Source organism: Heteronotia binoei, chromosome 2, assembly GCF_032191835.1.
Source record: "Heteronotia binoei isolate CCM8104 ecotype False Entrance Well chromosome 2, APGP_CSIRO_Hbin_v1, whole genome shotgun sequence".
Taxonomy (NCBI): domain Eukaryota; kingdom Metazoa; phylum Chordata; class Lepidosauria; order Squamata; family Gekkonidae; genus Heteronotia; species Heteronotia binoei.
Window position 1 is genome coordinate 75669667 of NC_083224.1, and position 19547 is coordinate 75689213.

Below are 19547 nucleotides of genomic sequence, written 5' to 3' on the forward strand. Positions count from 1 at the left end.
CACTTAAAGAGAAACACAGGACAGAAATGTTAATGCATAAATAAGTATTCATCTTTCTGTGGCCAAGGCAGATGTTCCAAAAGACTGTATGGGGATGGAAAAGGGGATTTCTCTTTTAAAGTTATTTTCAAACCATTCCAGTATGAGCACTAACAATCTTGTCTTCTTCTTTTAAACAGAGGCCAGCACCAAGAGGCCTTTCTAAAACTGTCAAGAATTAGAGGAGCCTCAAGAGTAACAGTCCTTCTAGTTGGTGCTGAGATGTCCTATACATCTGGGGCCTCCCTGTTCAACTTCTGGAAAAGAACAAAAATTATTGCACTTAGGATTAACTCCTGAAAATAAGCAGCAGCACTGAAGAACCAGGAGGTGAACTGTGCTCTGGTATCTAGTTTAGCATCCCAAGTCACCTACCAAGAGTAGATTCATCAGCAGATCAATTCCTTCTGTGTCCAGTCTGGAAAAAAAAGGAGCTTGCTGTACCCAGGCATGATATATTTTTACATTCAAGCCGGTTGGAACCGGCCTCCAAAGAAGAGCTACAATCATTTAGAAAATACTTATCTTCAGCTGGAAATACAGGTTCTTTCTTGGGGCAGAGACAGCACAACAGGTTAAGAAATGCCTGCTTTCTGCCTACAGCAGGCTGGGCTGCAGAACACTGGTGCCACCTAGTGGCAATATCAGATAGGCCAATAAAAAGAACAGATTTTGTGGACCTACACCTTTCCCTTCAAAAAGCAGGCAATGGAGATGGCTGATGCATTTTAAGAGAGACAGAATTTAATACATATACTGATCATAGAATCGTATGTTGTCCAGACTATCAGAAATCTTTAACTCCCCCTGTTTTGTTACTACTGTGCAGATTTTTCCATTGAAAGCAGAAGAAAACAGGGTTGCACTTACTTGTAACTGATGTTCATTGAGTGGTCTTCTGTGCAGGCACACATGGGACTGTGCTTTTGTAGGCTGGCCACAGAGAGGAGCTAGTAAGCTATTTTGAGAAGTCTGAGTCCCAGGAGTGCTCCCCCTCCCCTCAACATGCCTTGTACATTTTCCCACCTGAATGGTCACATGACCTTGGAGGGGCACTTCTACTCAGTTCTCCCTTCACCACTATAAAGCATTTATAGGCCAGCAGCCCACATTGGGAGGGATGTGTGCCTGCACAGAAGACCATTCAATGAACAGTGGCTACAGCTAAGGACAACCTTGTTTTCATCTTCATGGCTTCTGTGCTGTCCCACATGGGAAAATAACAAGTTCACCTACCACAGAGGAGGGTGTGGGCTGGATCATTGGAAAAGTTATTGTAACACTGCTTTCCCCACACCTGCCTCACTCCTGGAATCGATGTTCATTGAGTAATGTCAGATGAAAGTCTAGGGTACTGACCACGTGGCTGCCTTGCAGAAATCTGTCAGGGTCAGTCTCAAAGAGAAGCCTGCAGAAGAAGCCTGGGCCGTCATTCCATGTGCAGGGACATTAACCGGGCCAGCTAAGCTCCTACCAGCTTCAGTGCATGCTGTCCTAATTGCAGACTACCCATCTAGCTAAAAGTCCATGCAGAGGGTACTTTATCTCTATTACAACCTCTGAACAAATAAATTCCTGTCCCTCCTGGACTCTTCTGTTTTTTAAAATAAAATAGCTCTCCAAACATCTAGCATGTGTGAAGTTCTTTATGCTAAATCAGTCAGAAATTGGAAAAAAATAAAGAGTAATATCCTGACCCATATGTAATCTAGAGATTACTTTAGGTACAAACTCAAGCTGTAGTCTAAGAAACTACCTTTTCTGCAAGAAATTTTAAAAAGAGAGTCACAGCATAGAACACTGAGGTCTCCCATTCCTTGAGCTGATGTAGTCGCCACCAAAAACGGTGGTTTGTATGAAAGGAAAAACAACTTAGAAGTAGCCACTGATTCAAATGGTTTATAAAGAAGTCTCAAAAGACCTAGACAAACTTCACTGAAGAACAGGGTGAACTACTGAAGAAGCAGATTCCTTAAATCTTCCAAAAACTGTTTCAAATCTGCACCAGAAAACATTGGCGAACCATTGACCAAATCATGGTAGGCTGAGATAGCTAAATGCACTTTCAAAGATGAAGGTGAGAGTCCTTCATCTTTCAAAGAGAGGAGATAACTAAAAAATCTTGTATAAATCACAACTAACAACGCTGATGCCATGCTCAGCTGTCCAAGCTTGGAACCTTTTTCATTTATAGTCATATGAATGACATGTAGAGGGTCTTGCGTGAAGTAGACAATACCTCTGATACTCCTTGTGTTAAGAGTTTGTGAGGTCGATCAGCCAGGTTGTCAGATGAAGGGATCTGAGCCTGGGGTGGCAAATGGGTTCCACCTGCAAAAGGTCCTCCTCCTCAGGGAGGAGTATGTGAATGCCTTGAGCCTACTGCAATAGTAGTCCACACATTTCTTGAAAAGTGCCATCTCAGTGACATGATTATTCCGCCCAGTCTGTCAGTCAGTCAGGGATGTCGTATGTTCAGCTTGCTGAAAGCTGTCCTCTCTATATGGCAGAAAGAAGAGAACTGAGGTTCTCTTCTTCCCTCAGGTCACAGGACTATTTCGGTGGGAAAATGTATGAGGCACATTGATGGGATGGGCAGCACTCCTGGGACTTTAGAAACTTATCAAAATAGCTAGCCAGCTCCTCTCTGTGGCTGTCCCATGTGTGCCTGCACAGAAGTCACAAAGATGAACTGGTATTTTTCTCCTCCAGTTCTCCTCCATTTATGCTTCACAGCCCCCAGCAAAGAGCCAATATGGACACTGACTTACCTTGGTGCATGATTTATCAAGGGCTGGACTCGATACTGTGCGAAGTTGTAAGCCTTGAACTCCTCATTGGATGTAATACCAGGCCAAGATTCTTCTGTAGGGGTTCCTGAGGGAAGAAGGCAGGTTTACCTCTACCAATATGGTTGGAAACATGTGAGCTCCATCTGGGACACTAAACAGGATGTCATCTCATATTCTGCACTGAATCTACAGACCTGAAAATTCAACCTTAATTAAAACATACAAAAAACCCCCCACACAATCACCAAGTCTGATCCACACAATTCTTCTTTAAAACTTACATTATTTATAGTCTCCCTTGAAAACTCAGGGAGAAGAACCCAGGTTGTGGAACCCATGCTCTGGAACAAAAGTATCTGTATATTCTTTCATAACGTTCTCTGCATTAATCCCACACCTTCACCCAGTTGCTTGCTTTACTTAACCCAAGAAGCAATTTTTATCTTGTTCCTTCCCTTACTTTTTATGCTTCGATTCTTGGAAGCTAATACAATTACATAAATGCAGATGTGTACTATAATTTGGATTGTCTTGACACAGCAGTTTTTGTCTTTATGCAGTGTGTACAACTAGTTTATATATGGCTATTTAGTGCCACAATTTACAGCACTCTTATGCATCTTCCATTCATTTCAGTTTAAGTTAGAATCCCACCACTTCCACTAAACAACAAGAAACAGACAATATGGAAGACTCACCCAGTAGCCTGAATATTAAATGCAGCTCCTCTTTCACAGTGGATCCTGGGAACATGGGGCGCCCTGTGACCATTTCATAGTGTATGCAACCCACACCCCTAAAAGTAGAAGAGCTTGTTAAGCACAAAAGGATATGAATGTGTGTATTGATCAGGCCTTTCATGGCCCTCATCCTGTTAAACACTCCTCTCACTGCTTTAGTGATATTTGGTTGCTGGACTGTAGCTACTTAGGATACAGAGCAGGAGGCAGATATTTCCTCCTGCCCCACCTCCTTCCCTTGTGTGCTGATCAGCAGGGAAATGCAGAAGTCTAAAAAACATGCAGAAACAATCCCCGATAAACCTTCTCATCTCCTCAGCAGTATGAGCCAATGTGAAAGTTATGAACCCCCATAGGTTCTGGAAGCAATGGTCAGTATAGAAAAGGAAGACAGGGAGCTACTGTTCTTTTCTGGAAAGAAACGACAACAGCTAATACAATTTATTTCACCCTTCCTTCACAGAGCTCAGGGAGTTATAGAACTTTCCCCATTACCCATTTTATTCTCAGGTTAGGCTGAAAGTGTGTGATTGGCCCAGAGAGCTTCATGGAAGAATGGGAATTTCAACCCAGTTTACCCAGATCCTACTCTGATAATCTAACCACTACACCAAAATGGATCTCTGGCACACCTGTACCCTCCCTCTCCCAAGCACCAACCCTCTGCTCACCACATGTCAATGGGAGTAGAGTACTCTGTGGATCCCAGTAGGACATCAGGAGGCCGGTACCACAAAGTGACCACTTCATTGGAGTAAGTTTTCGTTGGGACAGACTTGGCTCTGGCTAGACCTGAGAGTGAAAAGTAGTTAAACTCACGCCTAAATTTAAATTAACACCATCTGTATCCCAAAGAGCTCTGACTTAACTAGTGCTGTCATTTTAAAACACTATAACTCAAAAAGACATTGTGCTGATATACACAGTGAAAAGTGAGATTTTTTGCCTTGTTCTAACTCTTTGTGTGATGTTGGCATAAAAGAGAGACATCAGAAAGCATACTTCTACTATGTATACGTCATTGACTGCATCTTATATTTTGCTACCAAGAGGAGCTATGATGGAAATATTGTTCTTTGGATTTGGAAGGCAGCTCTCAATCCTTATGCAGCATCCCCAACTGTGACATTATAATGGCTAGTAGCATGGCAGGTACACTTGTGTAAAATAACTTGGGAAACCAAATCTTTAATGATGCCTGTAAAAATGTGTCTCACTGTTTCAGCTTCTATATCAGAACTGCATTGAATAGTGAAGAAAATTCTGTACATGGGAAATAATTTAAGATGAAATGTTAGAAATTCAGTTTCTTCTGTTTTGAACACTACAGTGATGCTTGGGTGCCAATCAAAAGATCTGGAGTAACCAGTGATATGCATGTATGCACAAAGAGTTACCCCCTAACATACTTTGTACCATTGCATCACTGAGACCTCAGGAACGGTTCCTAAGCACTATTGTATGACCCCCTCCTGTTCTGAATCTAACCAAATCCTTTTGGAACTGTGCATGTCTCATGGTGACAACTTACCAAAATCAGCAAGTTTCAGTTCCCCTTTCCCATTAATGAGCAGATTCTGTGGCTTCAGATCTCTGTGCAGGATCTTATGTCGATGGCAATAAGACAGACCACGCAGCAGCTGAAACATGAAGATCTTGAAATGGCAACAAAAGGAGAGACAAGGACCAGTTAGGGATTTTCTACTGAAAAACAGAATTCCTAAAACTGAATGATTCTGGGGCATGGAACCTGACAATCATAATCTTACAGGAGATCAAGTGCATCCATCTTCTTTGCTCACTCACCTTTACATTGTACATACTCATCAGGTTCCCACAATTATCCAGATACTGCTTCAAGTCACTGTCCTGAAAAGAAAAATATGTCCTGAGAGGCCGAAAAGACCTTGAGGAATGAAGCAACATTACTAAATGTTAGAAACATATTGCAAGTGGCAACACTTCAACTTTAAATTTTAAAAAATCAATTCCTTAGCAATAGAAAAGGCAAGTCAAATAATAGTTTTTCTAGCATATCAGTGTTGCACTCAGATGTCATTACCTGTATGGATGCTGCTGCTTGCTTGTTGCACTGCATGGTCTCTCATTTCTCTTTTCTTACCTTTTCTTTTCACACAGAGCACAAAAATAAGCTTCATTGGAAAATAAACCACAATCACCCATGATCTCTGAATGCAGCTGCCTGGCCAGTTGGAGATTGTCTGTCTTTGCGGTAGACAAACAAACTCCAATATGCCAAGCACCTGCACTTGGTTTTCATTCTCCATACATGAAGGGAGAAGGGAAGAGCAAAGCAACCAATATCAGCTTAGATCCAACAGAAGATTTCTGTGGGCAGAAGGGATTCATATGCAGAGAATAACTTGCTTGCCTTACCTCTCCAGCATAAAATGCACCCCACAACACTGCTCATATGGACCCTCAGAACATCACAAGGGGGGAGTTCAAGGTCTCCCACAGGAGTCACCCCACTTCTCCAGCTGCAGAAATCCTCCACTAGATCCACCTCAGTCTGCATTCATGCCCACTGTGGCAAACAGAGTTGAATGCCAGCTTAGCATGATGACTGAATGCAGTCCAGAAGTGCAGTGTATGCTTTCAATGGGCTGATCCCTATGGCTAAGGACAGGACTATGAGACTTCCTACACAAATCAAACTTTTGCGCGATTTGGCTGTGTCTGATCTTCTTTTCCTTTTTTTAAATTTTCCCATCTTTTTTATTAATAAAAATCAATAATGATTTATTCCAAATTGAGTTTCAATGCATTGTTGCTTATCTTCTATTATGTATTTTAGAACTGGTTTCTTTTATTTGCCTGTTTGTGGACTACTTGACCCAAAACTGTGTCAGACATTTTAAAATTAAAATAAAATATATGTTCAAACTAGACTGCTGGTCAGCTAGTGGTAGAAAATGTCAACATAGCAGTGCCTTATGCTACATGAGTACAGAGACAAGCCTGGAGATGCTAAACCAGTCAGTCTTTCTGCAAAGAAAGTAGGTTTCAAACTCACCAGATACTCAAAGACAAGAGTGAGGGAACATTTTGTGTGGATGATATCATGAAGAGTTACAATGTTTGCATGCTTGAGGTTCTTCAGTAAGGAAACTGCAAGGTAAACAAATGGCAATATCAGTCACAGTGAACGGAGATGGGGGGGGGGCAGTGCACATCTTATGAAGCACACCAGGTGATCTTAAGAAGGGAGGAAAGTCAATTACATGTGGAAAGAACTGCATGTGGTTTCTCTGGCCACTGTATTTGTTCTCTGGAAATAAACCCTACTCCTTACCCTCCCGTATAGCTGTGCAAGGGGCTCCTTCTTCATGTTCCAGACGAATCTCCTTCAGGGCAACCAGGTTCTTGGTGAGCTTGCTACGCCCTTTAAAGACAGTAGCGTAGGTGCCCTGTGAGGAAGAAGTTTTTTGTTTTTTTAAAAAACTCAACTCATAAACAGGGATTAAATATGCAGCAGACTCCGCTCATTGCTGTCTTATATAAAACATTGTTATTGAAAGCTTTTGCATAGGTTTAGTTCTTAAACTGGATTACAACTGGATTGCTCCATTGTAGTCTTCCAAACAAAAAGACCAAAGGAAACTTTAATCCAGTTTCAAAAGGCTTATTTTAGTTTGAATAAAAACAGCCTTTTAAACCAGTAGTTAAGTATTAATCGCAGTGATTGGTTTATATCAAAGTTATCTAAAACCCTGCACAGTTTAATAGTTTCATGGTTCAATTGTATTGCAATTCAGTACACAGGCTGCATATAATTTAGGAAGCAGACTCTGAAGCCATGATCTAGACAATGCCATTGAACTGCCTATTTGTGCTAAATTTTCCTCTTAACTAGGTAGTCCAGATGCACAGAGCAATGCACATGACCTTAGGGCCTTGTTTTAAATTCACAATTCAAGGTGCAAGTTTAAATCTATAAAACCCTGAACAGGGTTGCCTTAACATATTGTAGGAACTGCTTCCTCTCTGTAACAGCCTCTGAGATCTATCAAGGGTGCCTTCTTAATGATACCATCTGTACGTCATGGTTTAGACAGCAAGACTCAGAGGAGACATTCGATTTATGGAACCCTCTGGAAGCATACCAAAAGCCAAGCCTGACCATCTTTTGTATGCAGTAGAGCTGGATAAGCTCTTTACACTCAAACTGGAAAGGCGTCAGATTATATACAAAAGGCAGCAGAGAACTTCAGGGAGGGGGGAAAAAATCTTTGTTTCAGAGGTTTCCAATCACCTGCAAATAACCATGCCCTACCTAGGTACTCCCAACCCTCCATTATGCCCCTGTCTTTACTTTGCCAGGCTAGTGGCAGCAGCAGCAACCAAGACGCTTTTTGACCAGACTGATGGTAGTGGCTGCAGGTGAGCACGCAGCTATCACTTCCTAGTGCCTCAGACATTGTTTTGGCAATATCTGAGGTGTGCATGTGAAGCATCGTCAAGTCACTTCTGATTTAAGGAGACTCTATGAATTAATGTTTTCCAAATATCCTATCATTAAAAGCCTTGCTCAGGTCTTGCAAACTGAGGGCAGAGACTTCCTTTACAGAGTCAATCCACCTCATATTTAGTCTTCCTCTTTTCCTGCTGTCTTCAACATTTCCTAGCATTATTGTCTTTTTCAGTGACTCTTGTCTTCGCATAATGTGAACAAAGTATGATAGATCAGTCATTTTAGCTTCTAGGGAGAGTTCAGGCTTGATTTGTCTTTTTGGCAATCCATGGTATCTGTAAAACTCTCCTCTTAACACCACTTCAACGTAATCCACTTTCTTCCTTTCAGCTTTCTTTGCTGCCCAGCTTTCACATCCATATTTAATAATATGGAATACCATGGCATGAATTAGCTTCATCTTGGTTGCCAGGGACATATCCTTACACATAAGAATGTTTACTAGCTCCTACATGGCTCCCCTTCCCAATCTCAGTATCCTTCTTCGTTTTTTTGTTGCAGCCCCCCATTTGGTTGTTGATGGAGTCAAGGGACAGAAATCTTTAACAATTTCAATTTTTTCATTGTCAGCTTTAAAGTTGTACAATTCCCCAGTATTCATTACTTTTGTCTTCTTGATGTTCAGCTGCAGTCTTGCTTTGGCATTTTGTGCTTTAATCTTCAGCACTAGTAAATTTCAAGTCTTTACTATTTTCTCCCCGTAATGCGGTGTCACTTGTATATTTCAAATTGTTAATGTTCCTTCCACCAATTTTCATTCCACCTCCATCTAAATCTAATCCAGTTTTCCATATGATATGTTCCATCATAGAGATGGAAGAAACAGGGATATAAAATACATCACTGTCTGACACCTTTGCCAATTGGAAACCACTCTGTTTCTCCATATTCTGCCCTAACAGTAGCCTTTTGTCTGAAGTACATCAAAACAATCAAATACGTGGCATGCCCACGTGTTTGTTCACCCCCTCAAAGAACTCTGTTAGTGAGACAAGATCTTCCCTTACAGAATCCATGCTGAGTCTTTCTCAATAGTTTTTGTTCATCAGTGTGTCTACTAATTCTCTCTTTAATAACTGTTTCCACCAACTTACCTGGTATCGACGTCAGACTGACTGGCCTGTAATTTCCCAGATCTCCTCTGGAACCCTTTTAAAAGATGGAGGTGACATGAGTTACCTTCTAGTCCTCAGGAACGGAGGCAGATTTAATGAAAGATTACATATTTTTTTCAGGAGATCCACAAGTTCACCTTTGAGCTCCTTCAGAACTCTTGGATGTATGCCATCCATACCTGGTGACTTATCAGTTTTTAAAATGTCTATCAGTCATAGGACCTCCTTTCTTGTCACCTCAGTATGACTCGTCTTTCAACACCCCTCCCAAAATCAGCGGTTCTGGAGTGGGCAAACACTTCTCATCTTCCACAGTGAAGATGGAGGCAAAAAATACATTCAGCTTCTCAGCCATTTCCCTATCGTCCTTCAGTAATCCTTTTACCCCTTGGTCATCCAAGGGCTCCACTGCCTCCCTGGCTGGTCTCCTGCTTCTAATGTATTTGAAGAAATTTTTATTGTTCATCTTTATGTTTTTTGCAATATGCTTCTCATAGTCCCCTTTTGCCTGCCTGATCACAGACTTGCATTTTATTTGCCACAGCCTCTGTTCCCTTTCATTAACCTCACTTGGATGAGCTTTCCACTGCTTTTCTTTATTTTGTCCTGTTCAGTTAATGTTTTTCCATGTTGATCTTTCATCATGCCTAACAGTGCTTTAAATTTCCCTTTGATTTCTTAGCTCTTAAGGAACAGATCTCATTCTTCTTTTCTTGTTCACTTCTACTTTACACTGGTTGTTATAATAATTCTTGTTGTCTCTTTATGGCAGTTACTAGAACACTGCATTTAGGCTTTTGATGTTGTTTCTTATCTCGTTATGGCAGTTACTCTTTATGGCAGTTTATGGCAATAATTCTTGTTGTCTCTTTACGGCAGTTTCTAGAACACTGCATTTAGGCTTTTGATGTTGTTTCTGTTGCTTTTTACTTATGTTTCTCTTGGTAATGTTTTATCAGTCATCCATTGAGGCTTTTCATTCCTTTATGCTACAAGAATGGTCTTTCTACATTCTTCCTTGATAATATATCTGGTTTCAACCCATTGTTCTTCTGGCTCACATCCACTTGAACTAAGTAATGTAAATCTGTCGTTTACATGGTCTTTAAACTAGTCAGGAATGCTTCTAAGGTTGTATTTTGGTGTTTTTCTTCAGACAATTCATGGTATGTACCACAATTGGCTCCTGGTCTTGTTTTAGTGGACAGACTAATGCTTTTCCACCTTCTGCTTCTAAGTATGCAATTTATTTGATTTCTATATTGGCTGTCTAGCGATGTCCACGTATACAATCATCTGCTTGGTTGCCTGCAACGAGTCCTCAATGAAAAAATAGTTATCTTCACAGAATTTGATGAGTCGCTCTCCTGCTGTGCTCCCAGCCCAAATCTCCTAACAAAATTGGATTTTGCTTTATTTCCTACTTTTGTGTTCCAGTCACCTATGATTATCAGTACATCTTGTTTAGATGTGTGCTCAATTTCTTCCGGGACATGTGCATGAAAGTCTTTAGTTTCTTCCTCATCAGCATATGTAGTTGGGTGCTTTCTTTATATTTTTCCCATGGGATTTAGGGAACTGGGCAAAGGAAGGAGGGGACCAGGAGGATGAGGAGCCTCAACCAATGCAGAAAATCGAGGTTTTTGCTCTGTAGCTCCTGTGTAACTGAGCAAGCCTTACAAAGCAAGCTGAGATGCAGAAGGAAGCAAGAGAGAGGGAGAAGGAAGCAGACAAGAGCCAGTTGCTTGGGGGCCTGATAGGAGCCCTCCAGGGGCCTGATTTGGCCCTCAGGCCACATGTTTGACACCCCTGCATTAGATTCCTGAAAATCTAGTCTACTTATGGTATTGCTCTCAGCTTCAGTGACATACACAAACCCCCTCACCATGCTCAGGTGTGCATCCAAGAAGTGCCACACTCAAATATATGCTAGGAAATCTAGTCCACAGAGTGCCTAGCAGAAAGCTGTTGTATCACCCCACACACTGCACTTCTCAGGTGCACTGAAATGTGTGGAAAGGAAGGAAAAGATGAAGGTGGTGTGTGGGACACAAGCACTCTGCCAGCATGCCCGCTGATGGCTGGTTAACTATTAATGCCATCAACATGACTGAACACCAACAAGTGAGGTGGAAGCAGCAGGGAAGGAACACTTACCTAGTTTGGATATACAATCTGAACCGAAGAATTCTGGGATGTAATACTCACTGTCATATTTGGAAGTTAAACAGTTTTCCAAGCATAGCCAAGAAGATTTCCACATCATTTATAACACCTAGCTGCTTGATCTGGTGTTTAGATCACATGGCTAAGTTGGAGCGGTAATTAATAGTTTATTAACATATGTATATTTTTACACTTTTTATCCTGACCTGAAACTTCAGGATAGTGGTGGCTTAACACAGAAAGAAAGATGGTGTAATGCTGATTGTAATAATAATAATTTCACTGTATTTTCTTACCTCCCCTAGCTTGTCCATTTTATCGTAAGTTTCCATCTTCCCAAATCCAATATCAGACTGCAACAAAAAGAAAGAGTCAGCACAGAAAATTTCCACTCTCTGCTCTAAGAAACATAGATGGTGAAGTTGCCTTAACAACTTCAGTGGGGAAATAAATGAAAGCAAACTCTTGAACGCAAAGCTAAATATACTGCAATTACTGTCTATAAAAGTGCAATTGCTAGCCCATCAACAAGAACCACAAACAACAGTGTGCTGGAACAAACTGGAGATACTTGGGTCCCCTGGCATTGTGCCAAAACAGTAATTGATACTGCTGTCTCCTCTTCAGGAATGCTGCAGCAAATAAAACATTTAATCATTTTTACTTTCAGTGTTTTTCTATCAAGTCTGATAGACTGTTCTGAACAAAGTGCTGTAAACATGACAGTGAATACTCTGGCTGTCTGTATGGTTCTTCTATGGTATATGCAGTGTCTTTGGATCCTGGCCTAATTTGGTTAGCGCTCAAGACTAATCCCCCAATCTCTTCCAGTGGCAGCCCATACAACTGAATCATTTGTCCTTATTCCCCATCTAATATCATGGGGCTAGCAATTTTTCTTTTGTTTATGTGCACTGCTTTTTACTCTGAACACAGTATCTGGGATTAACAAATGTATATAACCCTTCACAAACAGAAAAGTCAGGATTAACTGTTTTATAAGACTTACTATGAAAACCTCTTATCATCATCAGAGGTTTTCATAGTAAGCCTTATAAATTTGCCCTAAGGGCATATGTTGTTTTGAAGCATAATTATTTTTCAGCACCAGGTGGTGTTAGAGGGATAACCACAAAGAGAAGAGAAAAGAAACTAAACCAAGCATGCAAGAGTTCAGGACCTAAACAGGAAGGTATATATTGGCAACATTACTATTTTCAGTATATGTAACTGCTGCTGGCATAAGGCCTGACACATTTTTCCCCAAATTTTTTTTTGTGTCATTCATTTCCAGATGAGAACATTCCACTTTGGGTCCTATCAGGCCTGTAGCCAGGATTTTTCATTTTGTGGGGCAAAACTTTTTTTGGGGGGCACCCATTATACGTAAGACTTTGACTTGTAAATAAAGAATAAGGGCAAGTCATTCTCCATTCAAGTATCAATCAGATGTTTCCAGTTTATTTTAAAAATGCTAACCAATACAGATCTTTGCCGTGTCACATGCAGTTTTTTTCTTTTTGGTTTATCACAAAAATGCTACCATTGCAATACTTGTTATATTTGTCACTCAAAAAATTTTTTGTTACCATTCAATCAATAACATATGTGTTAGTGCAGGTTATATGGAATTTAAAGGTTAGTGCAAAGTATATAACAAATAAAGGCACAATAAGTAATGACAATACTGCTGATAGCAATTCAGTTTCTGGAGGGCCTTGTCAGGGACTTGTTCCTGACAACTCGTACAGAGCTCAGCCCATTACAGTTTAAGTCTGCGTGACTGGGCATGGAATTTTTTTAATGAAAGCATCCATATCAATGTTGTTTGTGAGTGCTTTCTCATAACCTAGCAGTACTAGATTGTGTTTACACTGATGGGACATTGACAGCCGTTGCAGTTTCAAAACTCAAGTGAGGCAAGAGAATGCTGCCTCGCATGTAGCTGTGGAAGCTACAAAAGTTACAGCAGCAGCAAGAACTTTGTAGGTATCCACCTCTTAGTGGAAACAGCACTGAAACAGCATTGTGGATACTGTCCTCTTGTTTCAAATGTGGATTTGTTGGTGCTAACTGGTCCATTTACCCTGTGTCCAGTCGCTTGTGGAAGTGGACTCATGGGAATTTTCACAATATCATATGCATGCATGTATGAGGGCAAACCCATACAGGATTGACTGCAAGGAATTGTATTTCCTAAATGCCTGCCAAAAATTGGGACTCACAAGAGAAGCCCGACGAGACATCCTACTAAGAGGCTTTGAAATTTCTGGATTTTCCATCTCCAGTTTCTGCAGGAACTCTGGAGGCAGACGAATATCCATGGGAAGAGAGAGGCGCTTACTGACATCCTATGGAAAAATAGTAGAAAGTTAGTTGCTTAAACTTTTAAAATGTTATCTAGATATACATTCAGTAGGTACAGTCCCAAACCTGTAACTGTCATTCATCACACAGCATAGGCCAGTTGTGGCTCCAGCAACAGGAGCTGAGGGATGAAGCCCTCTCAAGTATAAGGTGAGGCAGGAGAAACAAATTTATAGAACTGCACCACTTTCTTTACTTTGTACTAAAGGTCAAACTGGCAGTCAAGCAGGGAACGGAGTCCTGTAGACCAAGTGCATTGAATGGGGTTACTCTGGTTTGAAATGGAGCCAAACAAGTTCCTCTAATTTAGAAAGACTGCTTCTTCCAAAGGCTGTGCAAATTGAATTTTTGCAGCTTAGGAGCTGCCCATTATCTCCTTGCCTTCCAGTGTCAAACACAACAGCTGCCTCATGGACCAAGAGACAACAGTCCACCCCACAGCCTGCTCAACTGTGCTGTCTGTGTGAGAGGAACTTGTCTGGCTCCATTCCAAAGATACAAGCTGTTTACAGACATGTTGGTATAAAAGAAAAATCCAGAAATGCAACTGATGTAATATCTTATTCAAACCAACCAAATGACATAATTGTGTGCACACTTTTGGGCTCCCCAGAACTCTTCCATCAGGCCAGAAGTTACAAAAATAAAAAAGGAAAACCAAAGATTTTTCAAGTTGTCATGATCTTAAGACCTTCTCATGCCTGCATTACATGGTATTACATGGGCTGCGTTCCATTTCAAAATGACAAGGCAGTCCAAGAACTTGTCCAGATCTAATTCCCGTTATCACTACCTGAGTTTGCATTGCATCCCAGGGGCTTGTCTTAGCTTGGCTGAGTTTTTAGATCTTGCTCCACTGCCCAGTGTCACACATCATTTCCTTCCTGCAATCTCAATGAAAAATATTGAAATTTTTTCCTAATTTTGAGTGAGCCTGTGTTTTAATTCAATAACTTTATTATTTAAAATGAATGTCTTGGGAAGGAGCATCATCTTGCTCTGCTCCAATTTTTTATAAGTGCGTACCCTCTGTAGACCACTTGTTCTTGAAGACTGCAGTGTCTGGAGTCAGCATTATATTGCACTTAAAAGGGGCTATTCTCTTAATTACATAAATATTATTCCTATTATCCCATACAAATTCCCCATACTTTGTGAGTATAGTTACCTCCATAGAAAAGCGGCGCTGATTGCCATTTCGGTATCTTACAGTGGTTGGGGACCGACCTTCTAAAGGCGAAGTGGAACTGGATTGTGACCGGATGTCCCTGCTTAGGTGTCCCAGGTGCAGATGTCCTTGTGCCATGTCTGATGTGCAAGGAAGAATACAAAGTAATTGGCCAGGATGGAAAAACGCAGGACATCTTAGCACCACTGCTGAGATAAATAGCAAACTGAGGACTTGTTTGAGCTACCTTTGGTAACATGAATCACTTCCTAGAACAAAACTGCATTGTGCTGCATAGTGATTTAGGAGAAACCCTCTTCAACCCTTTCTGAATATGCATAGGTTAGAGATATATATTATTTTGATTTTTAACCTCTGCCATACTTGGACTAAGTTACAGCACTTTTTGCTTAATAAACAAGGGTCCCCAACCTTTTGGATCCTATGGGCATCTTCTGACAAAGGGTGTGGGTGCAATGGAAAAAGGCTGCCACAAAAGGTGAACCCACATACAGAGAGAAAGTCCAAGTGAAGGGGAGAAGGAGAACAGTTAAAAACTACACTGGAAAAGAGGCGTAAGAGAAAATAAAGCAAAATGCTGTGGTGGCAACTGCCACTGAAACACATGTTATTTTAGTCTACATAGTTTATCACATCTTCAGAGGCCTTCAGACTCTGCAACAGCCCCACCTGATCTTCGCGCTTTCTAAAAACACTTGGTGGGCACCAAGGCACCCACAGGCACCACTGGAGACCCCAAATATAATACATAATTTAGGACTTTGAGGGAAGCTGGAAATACTCGTTAAGTAGTAGCTCGTGTCTTACTGTTGCAACTCAGGTGTGCAGCAATTTGCATTATTCTTACGATCTCTCAAATGCCACTAAGCAAGAATAACTATGTTTGCTAACAATCCCTCATCATAACACAGGGATAACAGGTAGCCCACTTATATATGAAAACCAAGTATGCTGTGTGTGTATATATGCATATTTTTTCCTCATCTATGATGACCAGGGCTTTTGTTTTAGCAGGAACACAGTTCCAGTTGGCTTGGTGCCAGGGAGTGTGGCCTAATATGCAAATGAGTTTCTGCTGGGCTTTTTCTACAAGAAAAAGCCCTGATGATGACTATCTTCTGGGAAGCTGCAATGAAACATTACTAATACTCACAGCAGACACACACAATGTTGAGGAAGACGAGGAGAATAATAATTGGATTTATACCCTGCTCTTCATGTGAAGTCTCAGAGTGGTTTACAATCTCCTTCCCTTCCTCTTCCCACAACAGACATCCTGTGAGGTAGGTGGGGCTGAGAGAGCTCTGAGAGAATTGCTCTTGAGAGAACAGCTCTAAGAGCACTGTCTGTAACTGACGCAAGGTCACCCAGTTACTGCATGTGGAAGAGTGGGGACTCATCCACAGATTAGAGTCCGTTGTTCTTAACCACTATACCATATTGGCTGTATGAAACTGTGTGTACATTTTTTCCTTGAAGCAAATATCATGCTAGTGAGACTCAAGGACTTTTGTGAGAATGTAGGGAAGCACTGAAAATTTTTAAAACATTTCATACATTCGCAACTTTTCCAGCTTACTGGCACAACCTAAAAACATACACCTAAGCAATTTCCAGATTTTTCTTGTAGCTAGCATGTCTAAGACCTCATCAACGCTGTACGTTCCAGGCAAAGAGTTCCCAGAGGTTTTTTTAAAAAAATATAATTTTCCAAGCATTCAGGGAACTGATTCAGATCACAATTATTGCACAAGGGGAGCATGCTGCGTTCTTCTTTTTGTATTTTTTTAATACGTGAGTATATGTGTCTGCACCTGGAAGTCTTGGCTTCCTCTGGTGACTAACACCTACTGAGGGCCTGGAGGATATTCAGAGAGGTGGTTGAATGAAGCCTGCCCCTATGGCTCCCACATCCTGATATTTTAGGTAGGTCTCCCATCCAAGTACTTGCCAGAGTCTACCCTGTTTAGCTTCTGAGATCTGACGAGATTGGGTTTGCCTGGGCTGTCCAAGTCAGGGCTTCCATGTTGTTTTCTTGATCTGAAATGGCCCTGCTGGACCACTACCAGTTCCCTCTGGGACTTATCCAAAAGGTTAAATAACTCCACATGGCTGCTTCAGATTGGGGAAATGATGTATAGGGATGATGAAAAGGCTTAAATCTCTTGGAATAATTCCGATCAGAGTAAGTCCCCAACAGTATGTCTGAGAATTACATTTTTAAAAACACTGAGTATGGTTAACAGAACTCCCAGCATTGTGAATGGTTGAGCCTTTAGGCTATGAGCATCCCTAATTTCAAACTTCTGGGCAGCCTTAAGTATTTATTTGGGATATACTTTACTTTCCCCATTTTTATACCAATGCCTTTCTCAGATTTGTGCTGTAATTAGAATACATACCAAATTTCACCTGAACCTACTCTTAATGCTTTTGATAACTACCCCATGTAGAGAACAATAAAGTAATCTAGCCAGTACCATGGTAATGTGAAGCCATGCATATCTGGCCCTAGGTGAAGGTGAACACAGTCAGCTATGTGTAAAGGGACTGGGTTAGATACTGCTCATATTATTTCCTGATTTAGAATTAAATGAAACTCTTATTACTCAAGTTGTGAAGACACACATAGGTCATACCAAAAGGTTCCATATTCTAGTGTCAGAGACCACCGGTAAAGGTGACAAGCTGCCAAAAGTCAGATCAGGAAACAGTATACACCTACCCATGAGCAGTTCAACTGGTTGCACCACTCTGAGAAATGACCCTCTAAGAAATTGAAGTGATCACTTCTCTTGAAATTAGAGCTCTGAAACATTGAGCCTTAAATGAAAAATGTGAATGAAGCAGGCTCAGAAGCCTATGTGTGCAGCTACTTCTCTCTAAGCCCATGGTTCTGTGCTCTATACTTAAACCTGAGAGGGCTGTAATTAATGACTGCTTGCTAAGAGGCTCTGGAACCGAAAGACCCAGACAGAGCTTTAGGAAAAACGCTTCACAAGTTTTAAATAGGTCACTCATACCCATGAAATAAATCCTGCAAATTCACAGGAGCATTATTTTCTAGGAGAACTGTGTAGACAAACCATTTGTTAATTACCGGCCTTCTGAACAGAGCTATGTCATTTAATGAGCACTTGACCATACTTCCTGCCCATTTCCCCACACATATGGCAGAAAACAGATTCTCTTATAAAGGACATAAAAGCATCAAGCATAGGATGCACGTAAACTTGTCTCCATGAACTCACTGAGTAAACTCTTTGCACAAATGGTTGATTATGTTCATGTTGAACAAACTGAAAGGAAGTGAAAAGGTTAGAAGGGTTTTGTAGGTGATAATCCAAAGTAAGATTTCAAACAACAGTTAGAAGCTATTAAGGCAGAAAGATTCAAGTAATGTTCTTCTCAGTCCTTGCTACTTGTCCAACTGAGTGACCTTACAGGACACTCTGGGGGAAAATCACAGCCACAGGTTCAAGAGTGTGCCCCCCCCCCCACAACCTAGAGGCATCAATCTCACACAGGAATTCCCCAGGATGCCCCTCTACCTGCCCTCCAAGTTTGATGAGGATTAGCTTTTAGGGGCTGCTACTCAGCCCCCAAAGCAGGTATCTCCAGGAAAGTGCTCTCTCTCACACAGTTGCAGGTTTAGGAGGAGTGTGTCAAATGGCTCCCCTGCAAGCTAGAGGCATCTAAATCACAGATCTCTCTGGAATGCCCCTCTACCTGCCCTCCAAGTTTGGTGAAGATTGGCTTGAGGGGGCCGTGCACTCCCCACCTCTTCCTCATAGACACTGTTGCTGCAGATGGGCCATCCTTTTCCTTGGGCCTGGGAGGCAGTCACCTGCCCACCTCCTCCTGGAGGATCCTAGGCTCCAAAGTGTAAAGGGATGGGGGGAATCCAATGGGAGGTCTGGTGCAGAAGGAAATTAGAGAGTTGGTAAACCAAGACTAGGGGCAGGCACAGTGATAGCAGCTGATGATGTTAAGTCCAGTGGGGGCAGGGTGCCCAGAGGTACAGAAGTTGAAGATCCTAAGGTCCAAAGTGCAAAAGGAAGGGATCTAACAGGAGGCCTAGTGCAGGAAGGGACTGAAAAGTTGGAAAACTGAGATGAGGCCAGGTGCAGTGAGGACATCTGATGATATTAAGAGGGGGGGGGAATGCCCAGAGGCATGCAAGTTGAGGATCCTAGGGTCCAAAGAGCAAGGAGGGGATATAATAGGAGGTATAGCGCAGCAGGAGGGTGGAATGATGGAAAACCAAGACAAGGGGCAGGCACAGCAAAGACAGCTGATAATGCCAAGCCAAGGAGAGTGCCTAGAGGCACAGAAGTTGAGTATATGAGGGCCCAAAGTGCAAAAGGGGGGGGGGGGAATGAGGGTTCAAAAATCCCACTGAGGGAGAGTGTGGGTCCTCAGCCAAGGATCCCACTCGCTGAGCCCTCTGCTTGGCTTGAGCAGGACAGATGCCTCAGAACTCTGAGAAGGAAAAGGAAGAAGAGCCCTGAGAAGGAAGAGGAAGAAGAAGAGAAAAAGTAGAAAGAAGAGGAAGTGTTGGATTTATACCCCACCCTTCACTGGGAGTCTCAGATCTCCTTTCCCTTCCTCTCCCCACAACATCCTTAATCCTTAATCTACACA

General features: G+C 41.7%; 1 protein-coding gene across 1 annotated transcript in view; it reads right to left on the minus strand.

The window, feature by feature from the left end:
* The window catches only part of CDK18 (cyclin dependent kinase 18), a 111794-nt gene that overhangs the window by 13017 nt on the left and 79230 nt on the right, over positions 1-19547 (minus strand). The window contains exons 3-13 of the mRNA XM_060231322.1: positions 14883-15022; positions 13573-13698; positions 11644-11700; positions 6888-7002; positions 6609-6703; positions 5378-5440; positions 5103-5226; positions 4243-4363; positions 3530-3627; positions 2811-2916; positions 415-457 (exon numbers count right to left, since the gene is read on the minus strand). Coding sequence (XP_060087305.1) covers positions 415-457; positions 2811-2916; positions 3530-3627; positions 4243-4363; positions 5103-5226; positions 5378-5440; positions 6609-6703; positions 6888-7002; positions 11644-11700; positions 13573-13698; positions 14883-15022 — 1088 coding nt within the window. The remainder of the gene's footprint in view (positions 1-414; positions 458-2810; positions 2917-3529; positions 3628-4242; positions 4364-5102; positions 5227-5377; positions 5441-6608; positions 6704-6887; positions 7003-11643; positions 11701-13572; positions 13699-14882; positions 15023-19547) is intronic.